Source organism: Podarcis cretensis, assembly GCF_951804945.1.
Source record: "Podarcis cretensis genome assembly, chromosome: 1".
NCBI lineage: Eukaryota > Metazoa > Chordata > Lepidosauria > Squamata > Lacertidae > Podarcis > Podarcis cretensis.
Window position 1 is genome coordinate 110534352 of NC_137170.1, and position 24870 is coordinate 110559221.

Below are 24870 nucleotides of genomic sequence, written 5' to 3' on the forward strand. Positions count from 1 at the left end.
CTTGTGCAGTTCAAGCTGACCAGGGAGTAAATCTGCCTACCTTAAACTGTCAGCTGGCATTGTGGCTTCGCCACAGGCCTGGTCCTAGATCTGGCAGCTGGCTGCCTGCAGCTTGGTCTATGGCAGGTGGGTCCAGGCATTCCCCAGGGGGTAGGCCCAAGTGGCCAATGGGCCTCGCTTGAGTCTGCCCCCTGGGAAATAAGTAGAGGTGAGCCCAGCATCCCTCCTGTGTTTTTCTGTGAGTCTATCCAATGATTTACATGGGTTGCCATACATTCAGAATTCCCCAGACGTCGAATATAGTGTCCAGGTGGAATTTTCAAAAATCACGAAAAATGTCCTGGGAAACTCAGGCATATGGCAACCCATGTCGGAGGTGTTGATTTTTTGGCAAATTTCCTAAAACTAAAGCTCAACAATTTTGCCCCCAAAAAGAAAGGTTAATAACTTTTCACTTTTTGAAATATGGCAACCTTATAGGATTCAAATTACATATCTGCACCACTTTCTAATTTGGCTCTAAAACATTCTACTGTCGTCAGTCACAGAGCCTTATCCATTATTAACCCTATGATGTTGAACATTATGCAACACTATAAATAGTGACCGCAGGAGCTCCCTCTGCCCTTCAAATCTACTTAGGCGGGATGTGTAATATTAATGGAGAAAGTCAATAATGATGCAAAGTTTGCATATATTCTCCCCCATCACCACCACCACCTCTTTTTATTTCCAGAAAGCATGCATAATACATGATGTTTAACAACCGAAAACATTTAAGGTTCTAGTGGGAGAAATCAGCCTACTAGTCTCCACTAAGTACCATGTTAAAAGTTTGAATAAACCTTTATATATTTTATGCGTTGCTGAATTTAGAACTCAATAATCTTAGCCTTGCAATAAGGGGGAGTGGGAGAGAGAGAAGTATTCCACGGGCCATGTTTGTTGAAAACAACATATTCTATTTATGCTAAATTTTCAACTTCCTTCCTGCAACAGCACAATGTGATAGCTCAGTAATAGCAGCTAACTGTGTCATTACTACATAATGGCAGTGCCAACGCATTAAGAATCTGGCACAGCCATCGACATCCGCTGTGGGTGTATTTGAAAAGTGTGGTCTAGCTATGAACACTGCCATATTTATTCTAGGCCTCCCCCCACCCCCCACCAAGGCAACATGCATGACTATAGGAGATCTGCCATTCACAGAGTAAAGCACCAAGATAATTTTGACAAGGAGAAGTTAAAAAAAGGTGAACAAATAGTGTTACCCTACAAAGGAGGGTGGAATGAAAAGGCTGACCCTTCAGCCAAAAGAAGACAAACTCAGCGCGTGGAAAGAGTTCCTATCTATCCCTGCAGCATAAACCTAGAGATATCCCAGTGGATATCTCCTAAAAGCTGGGACCGGTTCCTCATAGGCCCTCTCACGGGTTTGCTTGTGAGGGGGAAAGTTGTAGTTTAATCAATAAGCATGTCAGCTGTGAATTAGGTCAAATCTTGTATTTGCAACAAACTCACTAGGTGGTCTAGGCTAGCCTTCTCTAATATAATGCCCTCCGAGTGTTTTGGACTTTGGCTGCCCTCAGCCCAGCCAGCATGCCCAATGACCATAGGTGATTGGAGCTGTAGTTCAAAACATCAGCAGGGGACCATGGGATTGGGGCCAGTGATACGGAGGCTGTGCCCTGCCAGATACTGTTGGATTCCAACTCCCTTCTCTTTGTAGTCTTTGTTGTAGTCATGTTTTTAATATTCTGTTGGGAGCCACCCAGAGTGGCTGGGGAGGCCCAACCAGATGGGTGGGGTATAAGTAAATAACAAAAACAACATAGTCCAGCAGGTTCTACATCTTTGGCCTAGGCAGTTCCACTACACACAGTGTAGGAATAACACTAGACCACCAGGTTGCCTATTGAAGCTTGACTGTTGAATTAACTGTGTTGATTCACTGTGCCCAAATACAGCACAGCCACCTTCTAGGATGGTTATAAGCACTACTAAGATACTGTGCATGAAGTATTAACATTTACATTAATTTCAATGATAATTTTTTAAAGCGTACTTTTGGTCACATATAGAGCAGACGTGGCCAAAGACCTTAAAGTTGTTTCATGGCCCAAGGTCCCCCTCACACGCAGGAGTTCTTGGGGAGTGTTTAGGGCCCTTTTGCACCCATAATATTTTAATGTGTTTATGGGTGTGACCCAACACCCACCCCCTGTAGTCTCTCGAGATATTGCAGTAGGCTGTGTTACAAAAGAACTCTAGTCCTCTTGTGACTAGTTAGGATCCCTCAACCTGGGTTTTTGTCAGTAAGAGGTGAAAAGTAGGGTTGGGCTATTTAGTATGGAATAAAAGTGTTTGGGTAATAGGAAATGCACAGTTCCTCTCCATGCTCTTAAGCCAGGCTGGGATTGCCTTTATAAGAATGAGAGAGAGACTCATGATGGTGTCCTATTTGCCCATAGAGGTTGTATTACCAGCCCAAGTTAAGCTCCCTTTTAATATTCTTCAGTGCTTAATAAAGTTGTCCTCGGTCCCAGTTAAATCAAATTTTGACTTCTAATTTTCTTCCAGAAAATAGAGACATTTATTTACTTTGGAAATAAAAATATTCTGCTACATAACTAAATATCAATTTCTCATTCTTTGCCATCTTTAGGATTAGCAAAGGAAAATGACATTCAAAGCAAAGTATGTCTATACCAAGTAATTCCATTTCAGGAACTGTTGGTCTTATTCTAGTGCTGAAAAATCCTCTTATCACTTTGAAATCTTTGTCATGTGCTCAACTTGTCGGGATAAAACTTATCCTTCATGAGTGAGGCATGTTTTGAAGTGCTCCAAATCCATCATTAGATTATAGTGATCAAAGCATCACACTTGATTCAGCTCAAAATAGACCCACCTTTATCAAGCAGGTAAAGGTAAAGGTAAAGGTACCCCTGCCCGTACGGGCCAGTCTTGACAGACTCTGGGGGTGTGCGCCCATCTCACTTAAGAGGCCAGGGGCCAGCGCTGTCCGGAGACACTTCCGGGTCACGTGGCCAGCGTGACATTGCTGCTCTGGCGAGCCAGAGCCGCACACGGAAACGCCGTTTACCTTCCCGCTGGTAAGCGGTCCCTATTTATCTACTTGCACCCGGAGGTGCTTTCGAACTGCTAGGTTGGCAGGCGCTGGGACCGAGCAGCGGGAGCGCACCCCGCCGCAGGGATTCGAACCGCCGACCTTTCAATCGGCAAGTCCTAGGCGCTGAGGCTTTAACCCACAGCGCCACCTGCGTCCCTTCCTTTATCAAGCACTTGATCACAATTAGGTTCTCGGAATTCTTATTTCAGTATTACTAGTCTATGTCTGCCTCCACACCTCTCTTTCTATCTTCTAGAGTTTTAAGGTCAACCCTGGAGACCCTTACTCGAGTTTTCTCATTTTCTGAAGTAAGATAGAGTTGACCAGGGAAAGGGTCTTCTATTGTGTCCTAGTAATGGAAAGCTTCCTCATGGGAATCTTGTCTGATGCTGACACTGATGGGGATCTTCGGTGCTGGACAGAGAATATTTTATTTGTCGGGCGCTTTACCATAAACTCTTTCCAACTTTTTTTTTTTTAAAGAGTTCAATCTATTTTATTAATGTTGTGTCAACAGTACAAATGAGGCTATGCAAAAACATTTTGTGCCTTTAAATTTTAAACTGCAGATCAGTGGCAGATCATCTGTTCTACATCTGCAATGTTCCTGATTGAACTGGGAATGTCAAAAACCCTGGAAAACCACTGCCAGTAGTTTTATGGATCAAGGATCTGATGAAGTAAAAGAGCTTCTTATGAAAACTGTTCTGAAAGTCTCTGGACTGAAGAGTGGGTTATAAGTACAGTGGTACCTCAGTTTAAGAACAGTCTGGTTTGAGAACGATTTGGTTTACAAACTCTACAAAACCGGAAGTAGTGTCCCAGTTTGTGAACTTTACCTAGGTCCAAGAACGGAATCTGAACAGTGGAAGGGCACCGGCAGCGGGAGGCCTCATTAGGGAAAGCACACCTCGGTTTAAGAACGGTTTCGGTTTAAGAATGGACTTCTGGAATGGATTAAGTTTGTAAACCAAGGTACCACTGTATTTGCAATACAGAAGAGAGACCTGTGCAACATTCCGTGAACACTATTTTGTTTATGCATGTCAGACTGGGAGAAGAGAATACAAATGTCTACAGTCCCCATTTCTGACTTCTCGGCATTCATCCAAAGCTTTCTCTGAACAGAGTCTTCACATATAAAAGTTGTATCTGCATAGGCTTTTTCCAATTAGACCTCATGCACACACAGCTTGCAGATACCCAGGGCCAGCTCTCCCTTAGGTAGTGTGAGGGGGCTGCCTCAGGCGGCAATGCTGGAGGACAGAGATATGTGTGTTATGCATATGGATGTAAAGAGGCAGTGGTTTTTGTCCCATCCTATGTTTATTGTAACCACTGCCAGTGGTGTATCATGGGGGTGGCGGTGGGGCTGTTGAGGTTAGAAAAGTCTTTGTCGAGCACCTGCAGTTCAGAAGGGATGGGTTCTGTCTATTCTCAGTGAGGAGGGAGCGCCACAAGGTTGGGCCCGCAATACAAGATGCATTACTTTTGGTAGCTGTGCATCTGAACCATGGGGGAACACTAACAAAGCCACCCTTTGGTGGTTGAGCAGGGATCACAAATAGGGACAGGGCTAGTGCACTTAGGTCCAGCTTGTGAGCTTCTTGAGGCATCTAGCTGGCCACTGTGAGAAGAGGATGTTGGACCTGGGCTGATCCAGCAGGGTCACTCTCCTTGGTGTGTCTCCTTCTGAGGGCAGGGAATTCTGATGCATCTGAGTATTGGGAATGATTGACTGACAGAAGCCCTGCTCTGGCATTCATCTGGGTAATAAGGAAGGCATAGAGGAGCCTGTTCAGAGCTACAGCAGCTCCCCAAGGATATCTGTTTCTCAGTTTTGATTACTGAATCCTTCAGTAATGCTAATAGTATTTCAGCCTTCCATTTCCAGAACCCTGGTGCTAAATTGATTTATGATTAGTGGCTCTTTAGCTGAAGGGCAGGTATATGCTAGGGCCTGATGAAGGAGACTAGCGAATGTATTATGATGCATTAGTCTGTCTGATTGTGGAGCTGCACTTAGGGAGGTTTTCCATAGGTATTCAGCTGTTTGGATGAATGCATTCTAATTAACAAAACAAACATGGACCAAAACTGTTTTCTTTCTGATATTGAAAAAACTTTCTTTTTAACCTGACTGTCAGACTTTTGCTCCCACCCAGGCAGTTTTGCTTCTTCCACATAATTTATTCTCATTTATTCTCTTTCTTTACTGTTCTACATTTTTGTAAACATGCAGAAGAAAGTTACTCTTTTTTTAAGTGGTTTTCATACTATCTCCTGAGAAACACTTTGGGGTCCCCTGGAAGCTGATCAGGGAGTTGTCAGTGAAAAAAGCCACAATGATGGCCAGTCTTCCTTCTATGCCAGCTATCTCAATGTTGTGATTCATCTTCCCCTGCAGAGCTAACCCTGCAAAAGGGGTCACCAACATGGTGCCCGTGAGCACAATGGTGCCCTTGATGTCTTCCCTTGGTGCCCACGAGGCATTTGAGCACACACACCCTGCAAATTTGCAACCAGACTAGGTTTATAGTTTTACCATTAACTAATAAATCTCAAGACAGCTTGGGGCCAGGTTACTTGAGGAAGTGTCTCCTTCCAAACTGACTTGCCTGGTCACCAAGATTTGCTAATAAGGTCCTTTGGGTTGTGCCACAGACCATCTTACAGTGACCATAGGGAGGGCCTTCTCCACGGTGGCACCCCTTTTGACTTTTGTCTTTAAGATATTTCACATATGTAAGGAAATAACAATATTGCTTGGAGATGTTCAGTAACAACTTTGCCATAAGCATTCTATTTTAACAAATCTTCAGGCTGCGATGCCCAAATGGTGCTACCAAACCCATTGCTTTTAAGTGAGGCTAAATTAAGGTCATCACAATGACATATATTATTTGGATCAGTTTACCTAGCTGAACTAAGTAACACACAAGCAGAACTGGTATGCATTATGACATGCAACCTTTTGATTATTATCTCCCAGCTGGAAGCCAAGAATTTCTAAGCCTTGGAGGAGCATGCCTAGTGATGCTTTTGAAAATGATGCCATTTCATAAAAAAGGATGGTTGACAGCGTTGTTAGCAGGGGTCTTGTTACTGGATAGGCCTTGAGATAATGGGAAAATCTATTTCTTTTTAAAAGACATCTCCATGACTGAGAATGATCATTAGCGAAAGATATTGCACCATGGACATTTTACATGTGCTACTATTCTTGGTATAAAGGGATTGTCACAGAAATATTAAGGTCAAGAGCACAAGAAATAAAAAGCAGCAATAAAAGGTGAAATCCAGGCCATCACCAAAGATCTCTCACTACCTATTTAATGTGGCCAGAGCATTATAACATGCAATTCTTCAAGAATTATAGGCATGGATATGTGTGAGCTGATATAGTTTATTTATTTATCACACTTTCAACTCACCCTTCCTCTGAGATCAGGGTGACAAACATAAACGTGTTATATCCCCTTTTATTTTTGCAATAATTCTGTGACGTTGGTTAGGCTGAGAAAGTGTGACAGGCCCAGTGAGTTAGGCTGAGAGACAGTAACCGGCCCAAGGTCACCCAGTTAACTTAATGGACAAATGAGGTTTATTCCCCCATCCTCCATCTCACACCTGTAGTCTTATTTCAGCTATCTCAAAGCAGATATAAAATATATCCAGCTTTTAACTGTCAGAAAACATGATGTATGCACAAAGCAGGCGATCACGTAAACTCTTAATAGATAGATGCTAGTTATAGTGAGCTTACCTCATCAGAGCCAGATCCAAATATCAGCAGGTCAAAAGGTATTGCAGCAACCATGTCAATTAGGAACCAGCCTTTGAAGTAGTGGATTGCTATTCTTGCTGGGTCACTTACCACTTCTTCATTCTGGTTCACATATGTTGTTCGGAAGTTTATGACAATGTCAATGATAAACATGATATCCACTATTAAGTCTACCATGCTTAGTGGGTTGCATGAATAGCCACACACCCGCCTCTTCTGTTCTTCGCTGTCGTTGAGGAGGAAGGCTGCAGAGTAAGGGGTGAAAATGGCCGTGTAGATCACCAGCAGTAAAATCAGCCAGTCCCAGACTGCTTTGAAAGGACTGTAGTGCAATATAGTAAACTTGTTGATGCGAGGCGTTTGGAGTTTATATTCTGGCAGAACATCTGCTCCCAAGGATAGAACCTAGGGAGACAGAAAGAAAAAGGAAACACACTGTGTAAGGGTAAACTGTTTAAAGCATAAAGGGGGTAAACGAGGGGCCCACTGTATAAAGGATAAGTTATCTAGAATAGAAAGCATATATCCAAATGACATTGTTTTTTAAAGCCAGGATTCGAAGTTCCATTGTGCGAGTGGATCTCTGTTCATGCAGTGAAGAGATACAACCCCAGATCCCCATGTTTTTATCCTGCAAAAACATTTCTCAATCTATGAACTGTTTTCTTGGTACCTTCCAGATTGGTGAATGGGAAACCCCCTGAACCAGCTTGGATTCAGTCTCCTTTCCCATGGGATATTTTGATTTATTGGAAGTTTTCATGTATTCCCAAACCTAGATATTGTAAAGATTCATTATGTGATAAGTATGTGCATGTGTGATTCACTGGATTAAGATCCTATACTAGAAAGAAAAACTATGTGCTGGAAGATACATACATACATACATACATACATGTGTGTGTGTGTGCGCGTGAGAGAGAGATTTATTATCAAGCACCTTAAATGGCACATTATGTTTGCCAAACCATGAAGAAGCTCTGCATTTGAGAGCAGGGTTCTCTCCCACTTCTGCAGAAAACATTTCATGCTTGTTAAGGTTCATGGGACACACAGCCAGCAATGGAAATTTGAAGTATGGAGCACTGGAACACAGTCTGTGTGGATTTGATATATACAGTGGTACCTCGGATTAAGTACTTAATTCATTCCGGAGGTCTGTACTTAACCTGAAACTGTTCTTAATCTGAAGCACCACTTTAGCTAATGGGGCCTCCTGCTGCTGCCGTGCCGCCGGAGCCCGATTTCTGTTCTTAACCTGAAGCACTATTTCTGGGTTAGCAGAGTCTGTAACCTGAAGCGTAGGTAACCTGAAGTGCATGTAACCAGAGGTACCACTGTATATACATTTCAACATATATGTACATAAGGTATAAACTTGAAAAATATGGAAAGGCTAGAGAGAGTTATTCAATAGGAAATACAACAGGTTTTGAGTAGGGCTGTATGGCACAGTCTTCCATTTTGCTTTGGTCTCAATAACTCATATCTATCTATCGAGAGATAGATACAGATTTAGCTCTAGATAGATGTAGATATATACCTGTAGATTAAGATTTCAGATTAAAGTGCTTTAGCAAACAGAACTTGGGCTCCTTTTAAACAAAGTGAACCTCCTTTAATTTAACTTAAAAACACACAAACCTCACACCCTCTCCTTAATCACGTAGACAGCATCATTGGTTGAACAAAAGTGCATACTGTGAAAAACTGGGAGGACACCATGGGTTAATAACCACACTTTTCTTCTGAACAGCACAGTAGGGAATGATTACGTTCTACAGAGATTATAAATTGCTTCTAAGCAGCCATTAAGCAACATGGGCAAGGGTGCCGGGATAAATCTATTATTTATTCCTTTGCACTTAACTGATGGAGGCTGGCTACACTGGTTCATATAAAAAGCTGAATCTCAGCCTTTTTGCTGCACCTGGAGCCACTCCTTTCCCATATGTACCACTGTCTGAAAGCTCAAAGAGAAGTGAGTATTTAGGCTCTTCCCTCTCTCCAGGAACCGTTCACTTCTGATCTGTTGTCCTCGCTGCTACTAAACTTACCAACAACTAATCCAGGGACTCACACCCCACTCCTATGGATGAACATAACAAAGCAAGTTCAGGGAGCTGAATATTCCTTTCTTTGTAATAAACCCAACCCAGTTCATTGCCCAGTCATGTAGCTTCTCTTTCTTGATCTGCACACATAGTCATTTGTGCCACTGAAGCCAATGAGGCCTCATAGGATTGGCAAGTGTGGCAGAAACTAGCTCACTAGGGGTTGGAAGCTCTAGTGGTGCAAAACTGGAAAAGGAACCCAACTGGGCACCATAGAGAAGTTGTGCTATTGGCTTGGCTTCAAATAATTTGGGTACTCAGGGCGCACAGGGCATTCTATACCTCCCTGCTGCTCTCAGATACCAATCCTGCTACAACATACAGTGTTGCTAGATTCTGCACAGCAGTGCTCAAATTTGTCGGTGGATGACCTGTGCCACAAACTAGATTTAAGGAGCATATCAGAGTGCTCTGTAAATTAGTAGTTTAAGTCTTTTATATAGCAACATTTTATGCTCTTCCACACCTGCCCAATGCTCCTCCCCTTCTTTTAGCTTCTTTTAAATTCTTATAGACTTTTATATTCACCTTCTGTTTTAATACCTTTTAGCTTTTCAGGTTTTAAATGACTGTATCCCACCCTTTTAGGCTGGCCTATGACGGTAATAAAGATGTGTATTGTATTGTATAGGGGCTGGAAGCATTTCTTTGCTTATGGCTTCTGCCACTGAATTAGAGGCCCCCTGTCGTAGTCATCAACAGGAACCTATTCATTCATGGATTCAACGACAGGCACAGAACGGTGTCAAGTTTCAAAAATCCTGTTCAGCTATTTAGAAAAGTGATTCAGGAGACTGACAAGATGATGGAGTTTGTGCCCATGGAGAGAAACCCTGAAACATCTTTCACAACCCCTCCTGTATTTCTGAGTTGGCCAGCAGCGGCCAGAGTTGCATTCTGTAGTGAATTTTGAGGAAGAAGATCTAACAACCAGGTTGCACAGCCACCTCTGATGCTGTCGCATGAACCTTCCTGGATTATGAGCAGATGAAGATGCTTTTCTAAACGCTTCTCCAAATGCACACTTTGGGGAACCCTGTAGTGGCACGCAGAGAAAGCCAATGAGCGCAGCATTGTGCACACCTAATTAGCAGCCACACAACTATTTTTCTTTCTGGCACTGCCAGGTGCTTGTTGCCGCAGTTCTTCCCATGCCATCGCTACCTGCAGCATCGATGCTAAAAACATGCAGGAACTGATGTGGATGTGATGTTTTCGTGTTTGCATGGGGCACGTGGAACAGCTCCAAAGAAGGACAGAGTGAAGCCTAATCATATACAGGTGAAGAAATAATAATAATAATAATAATAATATAATAATTTATTATTTATACCCCGCCCATCTGGCTGGGTTTCCCCAGCCACTCTGGGTGGCTTCCAAAAGAATATTAAAATACTGTGATACATCAAATGATATGTTGGCAAAGCCAAGGAATGGCCCACTGCTTTGTAACACAGGATCCCTTATATTTCAGCAGCAGTTCTGAGACTAGTCCTGTAATCCGATGGTCCTGTGGAGAGTGCCCACGAGCCCTGAAGCACCCTCTCCGAGGGCAGAGACACAGGTATGACCCTGAAGAGGGAAAGCAGACATTGGATGCCTCTTCCCTCCTTTACCACAGAAACAGCTCAGGGCTGCAATACCTCAAGGACCGCCTCTTTCCATATGAACCTACCTGGACCCAGAAATCACCTTCTGACGCCCGTTTTTGTATGCCTCCTCCACAAGAGGTCCGCAGGGTGGCAACACAAGAAGGGACCTTTTTCTGCACTGGCTCCCCGTTTGTGGAATGCTCTCCCCAGAGACGTTCACCTGGTGCCTTCATTATACACCTTTAGGCACCAGGCAAAAACGTTCCTCTTTAACAAGGCCTTTGGCAGATTGATATTCAATGCACTTTTAAAATGTGTTGGGGAAGAGGGGGTTATTGGGTTGTTTTTGTTTTTATTATGTATTTTCTGTTTTTATATTGTGCCTTTATGTTGTAACCACCCCGAGACCTGCAGGTATATAAATTTAATTAACGAAAACTTCCATGGCCTTTTCCTTATCAGCTGAAAAGGTTGTGTTCAGAGATTCCCAACAAGAGGGAACTGGTCAAAGGGACAAAAATGGGAAAGGATGAGTAGTGTCTACTTCTGTCTTGCTGGCCTGAGTCTGGCAGGGCATTGGATGTGGTGGGTTGACCACCTTTTTTCTTCTCTCCTTTTTCCCTACACACATTTACCTAAAAGTAAGCCCAATTGATTTTAATAGGGCTTACTGCTGAGAACTGAATAGGATGAATGGATGAATAGGATTACACTTTAAATATTCATATAGAAAAGACAATAAAACCCTGTGAATCAACTTTTTTTCTGGAATAAAGTACAGTATAGACAGATTAAGTCTAGGATGGTTGAAAGCATCCTCTTATGCAGCTGATGAAGTGGGCTTTTGTCCATTAAAGCTGATGTCATAATACATTTTGTAGTCTTTAAGGCAGGAGAGGCTGACTGATGGTGCTCCATACATTGTTGGACTCCAGCTCTGAAAACCCCAGCCAGCATGGCCAATGTTCAAGGAAGATGGGAGCTGAACCACAGCAATAGCCACCTTTCATTCAAGCTGACATTGGCCCTTTGTTGTTTTTGAGCTGCAACCACTATTGTGATATAAGAAAAAAAAGCAGCCACAATGACTAGGCATTGTCATCACCAGCAGTCTGCACATATTGTAGTACAGATAAAATGAATATATATTTTTAAAAATGCTGGTAGTTTCTTAGGGCTTTTTCATAGAAAAGAAATATTGCCATTTCGATTGGGTTTAAAATCTAAAGCTAAATGCCACCACAACTGCTTCAAATAACACTTATGTTCTCTGAGGTTGAAAAGGCAGTTTGATTTTAATGCTGTCATTTTCATTAGTTTGCCTGATTTCTTTTGCACCATAGGATTCTCCTCCCATCTGAATCAACAGGAGTCACAATTCCTCTCTGCTTTGTCTCCATTGAAGTCATCAGGCTGTATCCAGCTAAGCCAATTTCTTCCATTTTCTTGTGTTTTTTTAAAAAAGACTGAAAAACCTGTACTAGCCTGTATCCCCTAAAGAAAAGCTCCAAATCTGAATTTAGCTCCTAAATTCATAACAAATGCAGGTGCCTGAGTGAAAACTAAGCCAAACGTTACCCTGGATGACAATCGCCATTTCATTCTTGATGACACGAGGAACCAAACAAAGCTGCATTGCATTTTAGAGAATAGCAGGAAAAATAATCTTGATCTTTACCATATACAAACTGAATGCAAATTCTCTCACAGCATCAAAGACATTTGAATTTGCACCGGAAAGGCAACTCATGGCCAATAGGGTTTTAGCAACAGCCATCCCCCCACTAAGTATTTTTATGTAGCAAAATTTGACACATATGCCTTATTTGTCTTAAAAGAATCAATCTGTTCCAAAATCAGGTTAATGTCACCTGCAAAATACCCAACACGTCTTGGTTTTAGTTGGACTGAGAGTACCCCAATATTCTTTAAAGTAATATGCACTGTATTTAATAAATTGAGGCTGCAATCTTATACACACATTTATCTGGAAGTAAGTCTAATTTGTCTCAGTGGGAAATACCTCTGAGTAGACATGTATAGGATTGCACTGCACAGTGCTTCCCCCCCCCAAAAAAAAATTCTTTATGGGTACTCTCATTTTCCTACTCATATTGAAATACTGCCCCTCAATGAGGCCAAACTTAGATTCACAAAATGTTTAGGTAGGGGTATGCGTACCCCTGCGTACCCCCCACAAAAAAGCACTGGCACTGCATATTGCTGACCCACCCAGCTATTGAAACTGACACTCAGAGTGAAAATAAAAATGCACTGAGATATGTAAGAGGCTGAAAAGTAAGCCTCAAGTTCACTTTATTATATGTTAGCCATTTAAAGGAACAACCATCTGGGTTATGAATTAATGGAACAGTGGCTTCCCAAAATGTCACATTTTAGGGACTCCCAATAGGGCAGTTAAAATGCTGCAAAGTTGAGGCCGTTTAATAATAATAATAATAATAATAATTTATACCCTGCCCATCTGGCTGGGTTTCCCCAGCCACTCCGGGCATCTCCCAACAAAGATTAAAAATACAGTAAAATGTCACACATTAGAAACTTCACTTGTGCAAGCTTCCTCCCTCAGGTTTGTGATTAGACAGAAAATGGCAGCGTGCGAATCTGATCTGCTGAATCTGATTTCCGCAATAATTCATTCAGTTTCCAGAAGTGCTCCTGTGATTGCATAAAACGCAGCTGTATCCATCCATAAAACATTGTTTTATTGCAGGTTCACGCCCTACTCCATATGATTCCGAACCAAGGATTGACTGTGAAGGACTAAACCTTGGAAAATGTGAGTTGTTTCAATTGGGAGACCAGGGTTCAAGTTCCTGCTCGGCCATGAAGTTTGCTGGGTCATCTTGGGCTAGACACTGCCCCTCAGCCTAACCTACCTCACGGGTTTGCTGTGAAGATTAAATGGAATAGAACCATGAATGTCACCATTAGCTCATTGCAAGAAAGGTGGAATAATGATATTATGATAGATTAGATAAATGATGATAGATAGATAGATAGATAGATAGATGCTAGATGATAGCTAGATCTGCATCTACTTGCATGGGAAAAGACCCAGGTTTGATCCCTGGCTTCTCCAAGTATCTCTCTCTCTCTCCCTCTCCCTCTCTCTCTTTCGCCTTTCATCCCAATTTAGGATTGAATCCCAGTTTACTATAGAGAGAAGCCCCTCTGCAATTATATCTGCAGGAATCTCAATCAAACTTAATGCGGACCTTGTTATCTGAATGCAAGAAGAAGTTCGGAGAAGTCTCACATTAGCATTTATTTTTTTTGCTGCCACTAAACAGTAAATCAATATTATCATACTCATATTAAATTCCTTTGGGCTCAGAAAGTACATGGCATGAACTAATACCCATACAATTTATTACAACCTCAGTGCTGGATTTAATTAGCTACTACAACCCATAAGGGGGGGGGGGACAAGTCTGCAGAAGAAAAGACTCTGATTATTGACCAGCTAATGCTCTCAAACTCCCAATTAGAGTTAAACATTTCTAAAGAGAATGAATTTAGGGTTTAATATAATTGGACAGGGCAAACGGTTTCAAATCAGAGCACTCAGGAATGGCAAAACATCGCATCCCAGAGACCAATAACATGCAACGTGCTGTTCCGAATTGCCATTGTGAGGTGCGCTCTGACTTTTTTAGGTCTCTGAAATGCTACAGTTTAATGAGCGAGAGACTATAATTAGAGATGCTTTTGGATGGCTGTGATGACAGCTGTATCACCTTTGGACTTAATCAGCTGGAAATGAACATGCACCACTTTCGATTTTGGCACCCAAAGCTGCCCTTTTGAAAAGGCAGAACTTTTTTGGGGTTTTTTTTTGGGGGGGGGGAGTAGGAGAAGAGTGGCATTTTTTGAGACTTTTCCAGGAAAGCCTCAAAGGGACTTGACTGAAAGCACTACGAAGTCCTAGAAGGGCAAGTGTGGAGAAGCTCTGTGATCTTGGGCTAAAAAGCTCTGTAGTAACCAGGAAACCCCAAAGGGACAGTCTAGAAATGTTTAACCTTCTGAGGAGCCATACAATCCCAAACTGAATGAATGGTTCATCTCAATTATGTTGTTTCCCACTACCTACCACTACCAAACATTTGTGTGCATGTGTATGTATTTTTACAATATTCATATTGAATTAAACAAATGGGGTCTTTTTAGCATGTGCTTTACTAACCAAGAGCTATGAACTGCAAAGGAATATGCCCTTATTGATTGCCTCCATAGTTTCAACACCCTTATTAAGAAGCATACACTATTCACCCAACAAGCAATTAAGTAAGAAGGATTTAAAGAATTGCTGTTCTGATAAAGCATAATGTAGTTTCATTCGCAAGTTGCTGCTGCTCTGTATACAAAGTTATTTTCCCAACCCTTTCCACATCACCTTGATTTCTGTGGATCCTACCCCTTGGTTCAGAGCTCTTCTCTAAACCCACAGAAATGGGTTGATTCAAATCCATGGGTTGATTCAAATCAAATAGGTAGCTATTACCTTCTTTCTTTCCACCTTTCCAGATATTTAGGATAAGTTACTACATAGCCGAATCACGGTAAAGTTTTTTAACTAGTTTGGACTGGTGGAAGTTTTAGTGGGCAAATAAAGCAGAGTTGTTTAAGAGTTAAATATATAATTAGTTTTGCATACTATAATTATGATTTGAAAAGTTATGTTGCATATTGTTTCTTTAAGTTTTTAAGTTGAGTTGCCTTCCATATTCTGTTCTTTTCCCCCTTTTTCTGTTTTCCCTATAATCGTTATCTACACATACGGTTTTGTTTATATCATTATTTTACAAGTTGCAATCCATTCACTGACTTTCTGTTGCCGTTGTTTTTAAAATAAATGTTTTCTAACAGATTTTGGCTTCTCAAGTCCTGTCTGCTCTCACCCGTTAAGGCAATCCAATCTTCAGTATGGAAAGTCCGGCCAGCTCCCCGGGCAGAAGGGCAATTTGAACATAAGCCTGATGCTCCCCTCCCGTGTATTGGTTTCAATACATAATTTGCTAATATCTAAACCTGCCTGGAAATGAATAAAGTGGCCATTTTTTGAACCTAAGATCCTGAATCTCTTCCTGCCAAAGAGTTTAGCTGAAGCAGGGCAAACTGAGCTTTGCTCCACTGAAGCCAAAGAAAACTTAGTAATGGGGAGTTGGGTATAACACCACTAAAATTCTCATAAACCCTTCTTACCCCCCATAAATCCTGCACAAAGCATGGGCTGGAGACAGATCCAGCTTGTAAAATGCTAGAATGCTACAGATCTTTCCAAATCATATCTAACACTGTGCCCCACTGCTGGAGAAGGACAATGCATAAAACTAAATGTACAATGCTTAATAATAATAATAAAAACGGACTTCAGAGCAGGGTGGGACTTTGCCTAGTTGGCAAATGTTCGCTTCACCACTGTTATGTAAAGGGGTTTGCATCAAGCTAAGCTGTGTTCACACTGAATGTAAAATATATTCAAAATGCTTTCCTTCCCTCAAAGAATTCTGGGCCCTGTAGCTTACCTCTTACAGAGTTACAAATCCCAGCAACCCTTAACAAACCACAGTGTCCATAATTCTTAGAGGGGGAAAATGTAATTTGAATGTACTTCAAAAAATGCAGTGTGTAGGCAGCCTTAGTGGAACCGAGTTAGCAAAGCAGACAGGGGAAATATCTCATGGCCAAGTAGATGCGAAGCTTCTCATGGAGTTTGGTATTGTGTGGCTGTGGTTATTTAAACTAAAGAGATGGCATAAGAACCATGGCATGTGTGTGTTTTAGCTCTTTGTGTCCACCATGGTCCCTATTAGCAGTACTGTTTTTCTGGAAAAAGAGGTGCCTGAACTCACCATGAACACCTACCTCTTCTCTTAGAATGGCAATGGTGCCCAACTGAGTTCCGGCAAGTTCCAGCTGGAAAAAAAGCCCTGTCAATTACAATTGCAATCGTAGAAAAGGTTCCCTTGGTGCCAAACTGCATTTTGCTGACACATAAAGCTTCCTGTGTCTCTATTACACATTCAACATCACCAAGAAGCCTAGTAACTCATGATTAATGATTTATACTAAAGCTTTTAAGCATACTATAAAATTGTCTTTATGCGTAGAAAACAGTAAATGCCATATTTGGAGAAGAACATGTTGCCTCTTAAGAGATGCCTGGTTTTATGGGAGAGGTTCATAGAGCAAGCCAAAGAGAATGTTCTGTGGGAGGAACTCCTTCAGAACATTCTTTTGCTGCACTTGAGTTTCAAAGAGAGCCGGTGTGGTGTAGTGGTTAAGAGCGGCAGACTCGTAATCTGGTGAACCGGGTTTGCGTCTCCACTCCTCCACATGCAGCTGCTGGGTGACCTTGGGCTAGTCACACTTCTCTGAAGTCTCTCAGCCCCACTCACCTCACAGAGTGTTTGTTGTGGGGGAGGAAGGGAAAGGAGAATGTTAGCCGCTTTGAGACTCCTTAGGGTAGTGATAAAGCGGGATATCAAATCCAAACTCTTCTTCTTCTTCTTCAAATGCCCAGTAGCCACACACTGGATGAACTACTGAAAGCAACAACATTTCATGTATGTCTGTGGAAAATTTCTCAAAAAACCCACTTCTGTCTATTGCAGGAGGCATGGGGAGAGACTTGCCAGCAAGGAGCCAGATAGGCAAAACCCCCTCCGAAAAAAAAGATCAAATTATCTCTCAAGAAAACCAAATTTTGTGTTCATAATTGATGTGAGTCATCATGCCATCACACTACTGAAGGTGTCTCTTAGTTAGCATGGAGCAGACCGTCCTCTCTGCATGTATGTATGCATGAGCCCTCGCAAAGCAATCACCAGATAGAAATTCCATACAATCAATTATCATTAGGATGCATTTCAATGGAGAATGAGAGTCTTTAGGGAATGAGACATCAGGTATGATCATGCCTATGCGAATGAAACCAAAATTTCATTATTCACTTCTGTCCTGCTGCTCCACCGATGTGCCCACAGCGTGAATAAAAGAACAATACACTATAGAGATAGAAGCACAATTACTGAAAACCATCTAAAAACAGTAAGAGTCTACCTATGAGAAAACCATCAGCAGATGTTACAATTGGCAGCATTTAAAGCATTGGAAACATTGTCCTCAATATTCGTTTATTTTTGGCTTTTGTATGCTGCCTCTTAACATTATGTTCTTTGACTTGCAATAAATAGTAACGTTCCTCCTGGTTTCTCCCCTGGAGTCATCCTTTAAGAAAACAACGGAAAACATAAATTATCTACTATTGCACATACAGGAACTCTATAAAGTAGGGGCACTATAGGTGGGCTGTTTAGTTGTGCAAAATTTGGTTGCTATCCTGCACTTCCTAGTGTAATTATCTAGTGTCAGTCTGATAAGAAAACTGACTGGAAAATCACAGTTGAAAGTGAGGGATAACAACCACTATCTTGCAAGGTTATGTAACCTCTGTGTCAGCATATCAGGATAAATGCTCAATAAGTAGGCAATGTTGAGCAACATTGGTGCATGTTTTGTGCAAACTTAATGGCATCAATGCTCAATAAACAGTGAGCCTGGAAGCTCCTTAAATCTGACCCACTTTAGGCTAAGCAATGCCCAGTAGACGTGAAATCCAAACAAAAATGGTCCCCTGGAGATCCAATTGGATCTCCAGGATTCTATTCATACACAACAATATTTTCATGATAAAAACTGCTTTCCTCTTAAATTTGCTTCTTTTGAGTTTAACATCATGTGCATGCTAATCTTTCCTAAATCGATTCTTTTAAACTCTCTGATCGTTCATTAACTACCTGTCTTCCAGAACTTCTAATGGAAACCTGTTGGTTAGATGTTTTCAATTAGCACAAGTTCATTCATGAATCAGTTCTTCAGTTAAAGCAGCCAAATGCTTGCCTAATAGAATTTATTTTCCTGATTTGGCCTAACTGACCCTGAAAACTGAAATGGCGCTTCTGAAGACAAGTAGGAAGGTTTTACACACTGCTAAAAGAGAGGGGGGAAATCCTCTATTATTGTAATATTCCCTCCTTCCGATGCCCTCAGGCAGGTACAGAGAGATAACTTGTACCTGTGTTCAAGATGACATGTGAACAAGTCCAACGGGAGTGGGGGAATATGGGCCTACCGGAGATCTCTTACACACAATTGACAAAAACATGGGTTAGGCTCCTGGATTACTTACACAGAATATGAAGGCAAAGGAGAGCTTTTGACAACATGTGTGTGAGAGAGCGTGTGTGTACAGGCACAGGCACTTACATAGCTACACATGCTAAGGTGATGATCCTTAGAATGCGGAGTGTCCCTGTTTTCACCCAGAAAATGTCTGGTGGCCTGCGTGATGCAACAGGTGCAGTATAAAACCATCTTGCTTTCTAAAGACCACAGGGCAGACCTGCATGGCAGGCTGATTTAACTCCAGCTGCATAAACAACGGAGTGTCTTTTACAGGATTAGGCCTCCTGCCTTAACGCTGCTTCCCATAAGGAAGAAAGCACCATTAAAAAGGCCACTGATCCCCTTTCAAGAGAAAGATGCCACGTTTGTAATTTTTGAAAACATCCAGGCTTTAAAGCCCATTCTCCAATCTCTTGTCCGTGGCTTAGGCTTTCATCTCTGCACACCTGCACACCATTGTGATTTGTTAGCATTTTGTACCCACTTTATGATTTCACAGGTGCGAGACATGGAAGAATCAGCCCATTGATCTCTGCTGCTGGGCCCATCTCCGCAAAGCGTACATCCCCCCCTCACATTTCCTCCTCCCTCCCTTCCAACACAGCTGTTTTTCCACATCTTTGTTGCATAATTACACTTTGGAAATGATAGTGTAATTAAGCACACTTAAATCATTACCATAATTAGGACCTGTGTTGCAATTATTAAAAAAAAAAGTTTTGTAACTATGTAACCCCAATAAAAGCTGAAATCTTAACTGGAGGAAGGTATTAAAAATTAACGTAGAAGAGCAACATTTTCCACGTGGTGTGTGTATGTTCCTTTCTCATCAGGAACAGGAAGAGAGAAAGAGAGAGACAGGTGACAAGAGAGACACTGTAACTGAACAAATCACAGGGACAACATAGTAATGAAGTGGCATTAAGCTTACATCACTAGGATGATTACAGGCATAACTGGAAAATACAGATTAAACCTTAAGCTTTCTCAGTAATTAAAGAGCAATTCCTTAAGGGCTGGTCACACAACCCAGTTTTGTAGTTCCACAGTGATCCTCTATGACTATGTTACACATACAAGAGTTGTGGGAATGGTTTGGATACGAAAACGGCTCCAGAAATGGAAACAGTCCCCTGAAGTTCTCAGGAAGATCTCTGTCTCAGGACTCAGCTACACAGCTGAAAATAAAATGTTTTAAATGTGTTGCAAAGTGCAATATATAAATGTGACACTAGATGGCGATAGTGAGCTATGAAAAATTCATAGTGTTTTTCAAAACTTTTCTTTATATATAAAAAGCATTTTTTCACAGTGTTTTTAAATATGTGTTTTCAGTCCACCTCTGTCTCTGTCCTGTGAGAGACAGAAAGAGATGGGGAGGGCAGGGAAGAAGAAGAAAATGTTATGTACTATTGTGCCTCTTTCTTCAAACTATAGTTTGAGGGTCAGAATTTCCTTCAAAAAAAATCATTAAAAAGGGAGGGATGTCAGGTTTTTGCATTTCAGCTTTCTTTAATAAAAGGTACTTTTTTGTGCCCTAGGGAAGACTTGTCTCTTCCTGACAATCACTGCCAAGACCCCACCTGAACTTGTCAGTGTAAAATATGTAGCAACTGGGCTGTTCTTCTGAGCTGGTTGTCAAGAAAGATGAATAGGACAGAAGGATATAAAAAGCAGATTGATACCCACTCCCTTGCCCAAGAGTTATAGTCTGGCTTAGGACATCTGGAAATTAGGTGGTATATGATAAAGTGCACAGTCCACAAGATTCTCTATTTAGGCTGCTTTCCACTCCCATTAGCTATACACTATGGAATTAACCTTGTCCTCAAGATTTCAATCTACATCACGGAATAAGGTAATTCAAAGTATAGCTATATTTAAATTCCTGCTTCACCATATTGTTTAGAACACGGGTTGCCAACCTATCTGGACTCCGAATTTTGAGAGTGTTCTGTGGGTGCCAGTCACAAAATGGCTTCCATGGGGATGTGGTGTAAGCCAGGGTTTTTTTCCAGGCAGAACTCACTGGAACTCAGTTCCAGCACCTCTCAGATTGCCCACCATTGCCATTATAAGAGAACAAGGGAGGCGTTCATGGTGAACTCTGGCACCTCTTTTTCTAGAAAAATAGCAAAATTAGGGACAAAATTAGGCTCTCCCAAACCCAGACAACTCATTGTTTTCCATGGGATTTCAGCTGCGTCCTGCTGGCACTGATTGTGGAGATACAGCTGTTAATGGCACAATAATCCAGTTTTCCCCAATGCCAGTTCCAAACCTTGGCTGCCATCCTTTATCCACTTAACAGGCATTCATCCCCATTAAACAAAAGTGACTGACTTCTGAGTAGACATGCTTGCCATTATGCTGCAAATTAACTATACATTCTTTCCTTCATGAGTGCCTGGCTTTAGGTCCTGTACAGCAGCTGATATGTTGAGACCTCTTTGCAAAGTTTTTATGTTTTGCATTTGCCACCTGGGGAGGGGATTATTATACACCCTTCCCACATTATTGCATGGTATCATTTGCAGAAAATAATATCTAGGGGTCTAGGGATGATCTGAACTCAAACAGACACACCATAGGAAAGATGCATCTTGACTACAATCTGGTTAGTCTCATCTCACGGAAATCGCTTACTGTAGAAGGGTTCCTGCACATTTTGCTTTATAACTTTCATTTCAGTAAGGCTATACTTTTATTTTTTAAGTTGAAAGCTTTGAGTCTGCAGCCGTTGTCCTAGGGGGTATCAATGAAGGCCTTCAGAGGTGTCATGGGACCCACAAACAATGTGCTGACAACACCTGATTTAGGATTCACCAGCAGTTAGCCATTTTAGCATGCCAACACAAGCACACACTCAATCCTTTTGGAATAGCACATAAGAACGCACGACTAAAATGCATCCACCAAAATGACAAACACAGATAACATTTACAACTTAATAAATTCACAGAACTTAATCTTCAGACAGTGGGACAGATCACCAGTGCTGCTAATTCCTATTTGGAAAATTTGCATACTGAATAATTACCACCTGGAATAACAAATGCTGTGTGAGGCAGACTGGATTGGACAGGTGATAAATATTTGCACATCTGGTAGTATTAAAATGGGGGGGGGGACTGTGCTAAATCAAAAAGATCCACTGAACACCCCACCACCTGTTCAGTTGGCCTCACATGCTTCTTTTGGTTTCTTTCCCTTGCAACATTAAAATTATTTACTGACATTCTCCTTCCATTGGTGGCTGGCACAGTAGGCTGGGTGTCACTTACATGGCCCCACTCTATAACCACATGGCATGCTGCTGATAACTGAGAGTGCAGGTTGGTGCAGTGAAAGGAAGAGTCAGGAGTGTCAGATTGGCTCTGCTGCTGCTCTCGCACTGTGTTGACCTTTCTGCCACCTTGCCTCTCACCCTCCCAGTTACCAGAAGTGACCACAGCATTGGGAAGCCAAGTTAGCAATGTCCCTCCTGCTTCATCCCGCTGGCCACTGCTATATTTTTCACTGAAGTTCTTCAAACTTTACTCTGCCCTTCTCTGCCCAGGAAGATCAAAGGCAAGGCCGCAGCATCAATAAAAGGAAGGGACACCACATTTTCTTTATGTGGCAGAAGAAAGTGAAGTGAACGACGAAGAGCAAATGTGTGACACCGTCACTGCCAATAGGTGTAGCATTTAAGGCCATGAGATGCAATGTTGACAATCCTTCATGTATATGAACATAAGGAGCTGCTTTATATCAGATCAGACAATTTGCCCATCTAGCCCAGGACTGTCTTACTCTGACCAGCAATGATTGTCCAGGGTCTTGGGCAAAGGTCTTTCCCATCACCTGCAACCTGAAGGTTCAGGATAAAGGGTCAGGGTGATGGGGAAACCTCATATGGGTTGTAACAGTCCCGTCAAAACAGGAACAACTCTAAATTTCAGGGGTTCCTCAAACTCTAAGCAGATGGAATAGACTGCCAGTTCAGAGTAGCATAGGAAGCTGTCTGATGCCAAATCATTCGCACACCTGATCTAGCCCAGAATTGTCCACACCAGGTGTGCGAAACCTTTGGCCTGCCAGATATTGCTGAACTACAATTCCCAATGGTCAACGGCCAAAGATGATGTAGTTCAAAAACATCAGGAGGGCCAAAGGTTAGCCACACCTGGTCTATACTGACAGGTAGCTTTTGGATAGGGCTCTCTTCCAGCACTATGTGGAGATGCTGGGATTTGAAGCTGGGACCTTCTGCAAGCAAAGCAGATGCTGTACCACTGAGCTATGACCCTGCCCCACTCCTTGAAACCACTCCTTGATTCTTTGTTTCTTTCTCATCCTCAGAAGAAATACTGTAAAGCAAGCACCAGGACCAGAATGTTATAAAACTATAAAGAGAATAGAAACATGAGCTAAATTGCCCTGGAAGCATTCTGTGAAGTATTCTTGGCATCTTGGGGAGCACTTCAAATTTAATTTTAAATTTAGTGAGCTGTAGAGTTCCTGGCAAGTCAGACTGTCCTAAACTTATTCTGCCAGGGTCTTGTATAAATGTGTAAATGATTATGTTATTCATTTAAGTGTAGATCAATTTCCCCCCTTTAAGACACTAATCTCTGATATGGAATAGCTAGTGAATTGGAATTGCGTATTTTGGCATTAATTTATCACACCAGCATGAAGGGGTGAGAGAGAGAGAGAGAGAGAGAGAGAGAGAGGAAGAAACTGGATTTACACTATCTATACAAGTAGATTCTGCAAATACGCAGCAAAATGATCTCCATGTTCAACAAGACATTCTGGATTAGACCGAGAAGAGACTAAGTTTGCTTCCAGATGGGTGTCTATTGTGAATGAGTACTTCTCATGATGGCAAGTTTTTTGCCGTGCCCACACAGTGTTGTTGGCACCCAAATTCCAGTTGATGTTTTCCCCATTTAATCCCAATTTACTTTTTCAGGGGAAAATCTGGTAAGAACATGTTGCCAATGACCTATCTGTGTTAGGTCAATGGCCCGTTTGCAAATTATGCTCTCAAAATATTTTACAACTGTCAAACGAAATGCAATGTTTGGAGCATCATTTGAAAAAATAGACAAATCTAGTTAGGTTCAAGTTGTTGGTTGATCTCCAGACAGAAAGAACCAATTTGTCCCCTTTCTCTCACTTTCTCCAGTAGCTATACATTTCTTGAAAAGGAAGAGAAACGTAACAGTCATATGAAAATGTTTCCCAGTGTCACAGTCAAGGCAGAAGAAAGATCATAAGTCCAGAGCTCACCTTATAGCACTGTTGTAAGGATTACAGAGATGATAGATATGAAGAATTATATAAATGAAAATGTTTACTGTAATCAGGCACTGGGGGCATCTCCTGCATAGAAAATTTCATGCACCTTGATGCAAACATATTATTCCTACATGAGCAAGGATTTCCCCCATGTAACCCCAGAGAGGACCCACTCCACAGCCTCATTTCTCTTGGTGCATAAAAGAATGTGAAGGAGGCATGTGAATAAATGTGACTGTTTTCTAAAGGACTTGCTTAGAAAAAGAATGCATGAACTAGTCTGAAGACTAAAGCTGGAATGAAATCCACAACACCATTCACATTAAAACAAATCTTACAGAACCACTCTAAAGTTTATATAAAAGAATATATCCTACCTGTGTAACCTTTTCTGTTACATTGTGTGTTCTGTCTTTCACTTTGGGTGCAATAATTGTTTTCTCTGAAGATGGAGGCGATGAACTTTTTTTTTCATTTTTGATATCGGAAAAGTTCAGAGTGAGCTGGGGGATCTTGTTGATGGTGCTGTACTTGTTGAGGTTTGAATCCGATGTAGATCCTAATAGACTTGACTTGATATGGTTAAAAGGACCTAAAAAAAAAAGAGAGGCCGGAGGGTGGAGTGTCAGTATTACAAAACTCTGTGAAGAAATATTGATGGACTACAGAAAGCAGCACCTAACACTGCGATCCAATACGTGTCTACCCAGAATTAAGTCCCATTGAGCTCAATGAGGTTTA

The 24870-nt window shown here is 41.7% G+C and overlaps 1 protein-coding gene across 8 annotated transcripts in view; it reads right to left on the reverse strand.

Annotated features, from left to right (window-relative positions):
* KCNH7 (potassium voltage-gated channel subfamily H member 7) overlaps positions 1–24870 on the reverse strand; it is a 264571-nt gene that overhangs the window by 46487 nt on the left and 193214 nt on the right. For all 8 annotated transcript variants that reach the window (XM_079976250.1, XM_079976249.1, XM_079976248.1 and 5 more), the window contains 2 exons: positions 24507–24721; positions 6903–7328 (listed from right to left, as the gene is read on the reverse strand). In XM_079976250.1, coding sequence (XP_079832376.1) covers positions 6903–7328; positions 24507–24721 — 641 coding nt within the window. The remainder of the gene's footprint in view (positions 1–6902; positions 7329–24506; positions 24722–24870) is intronic.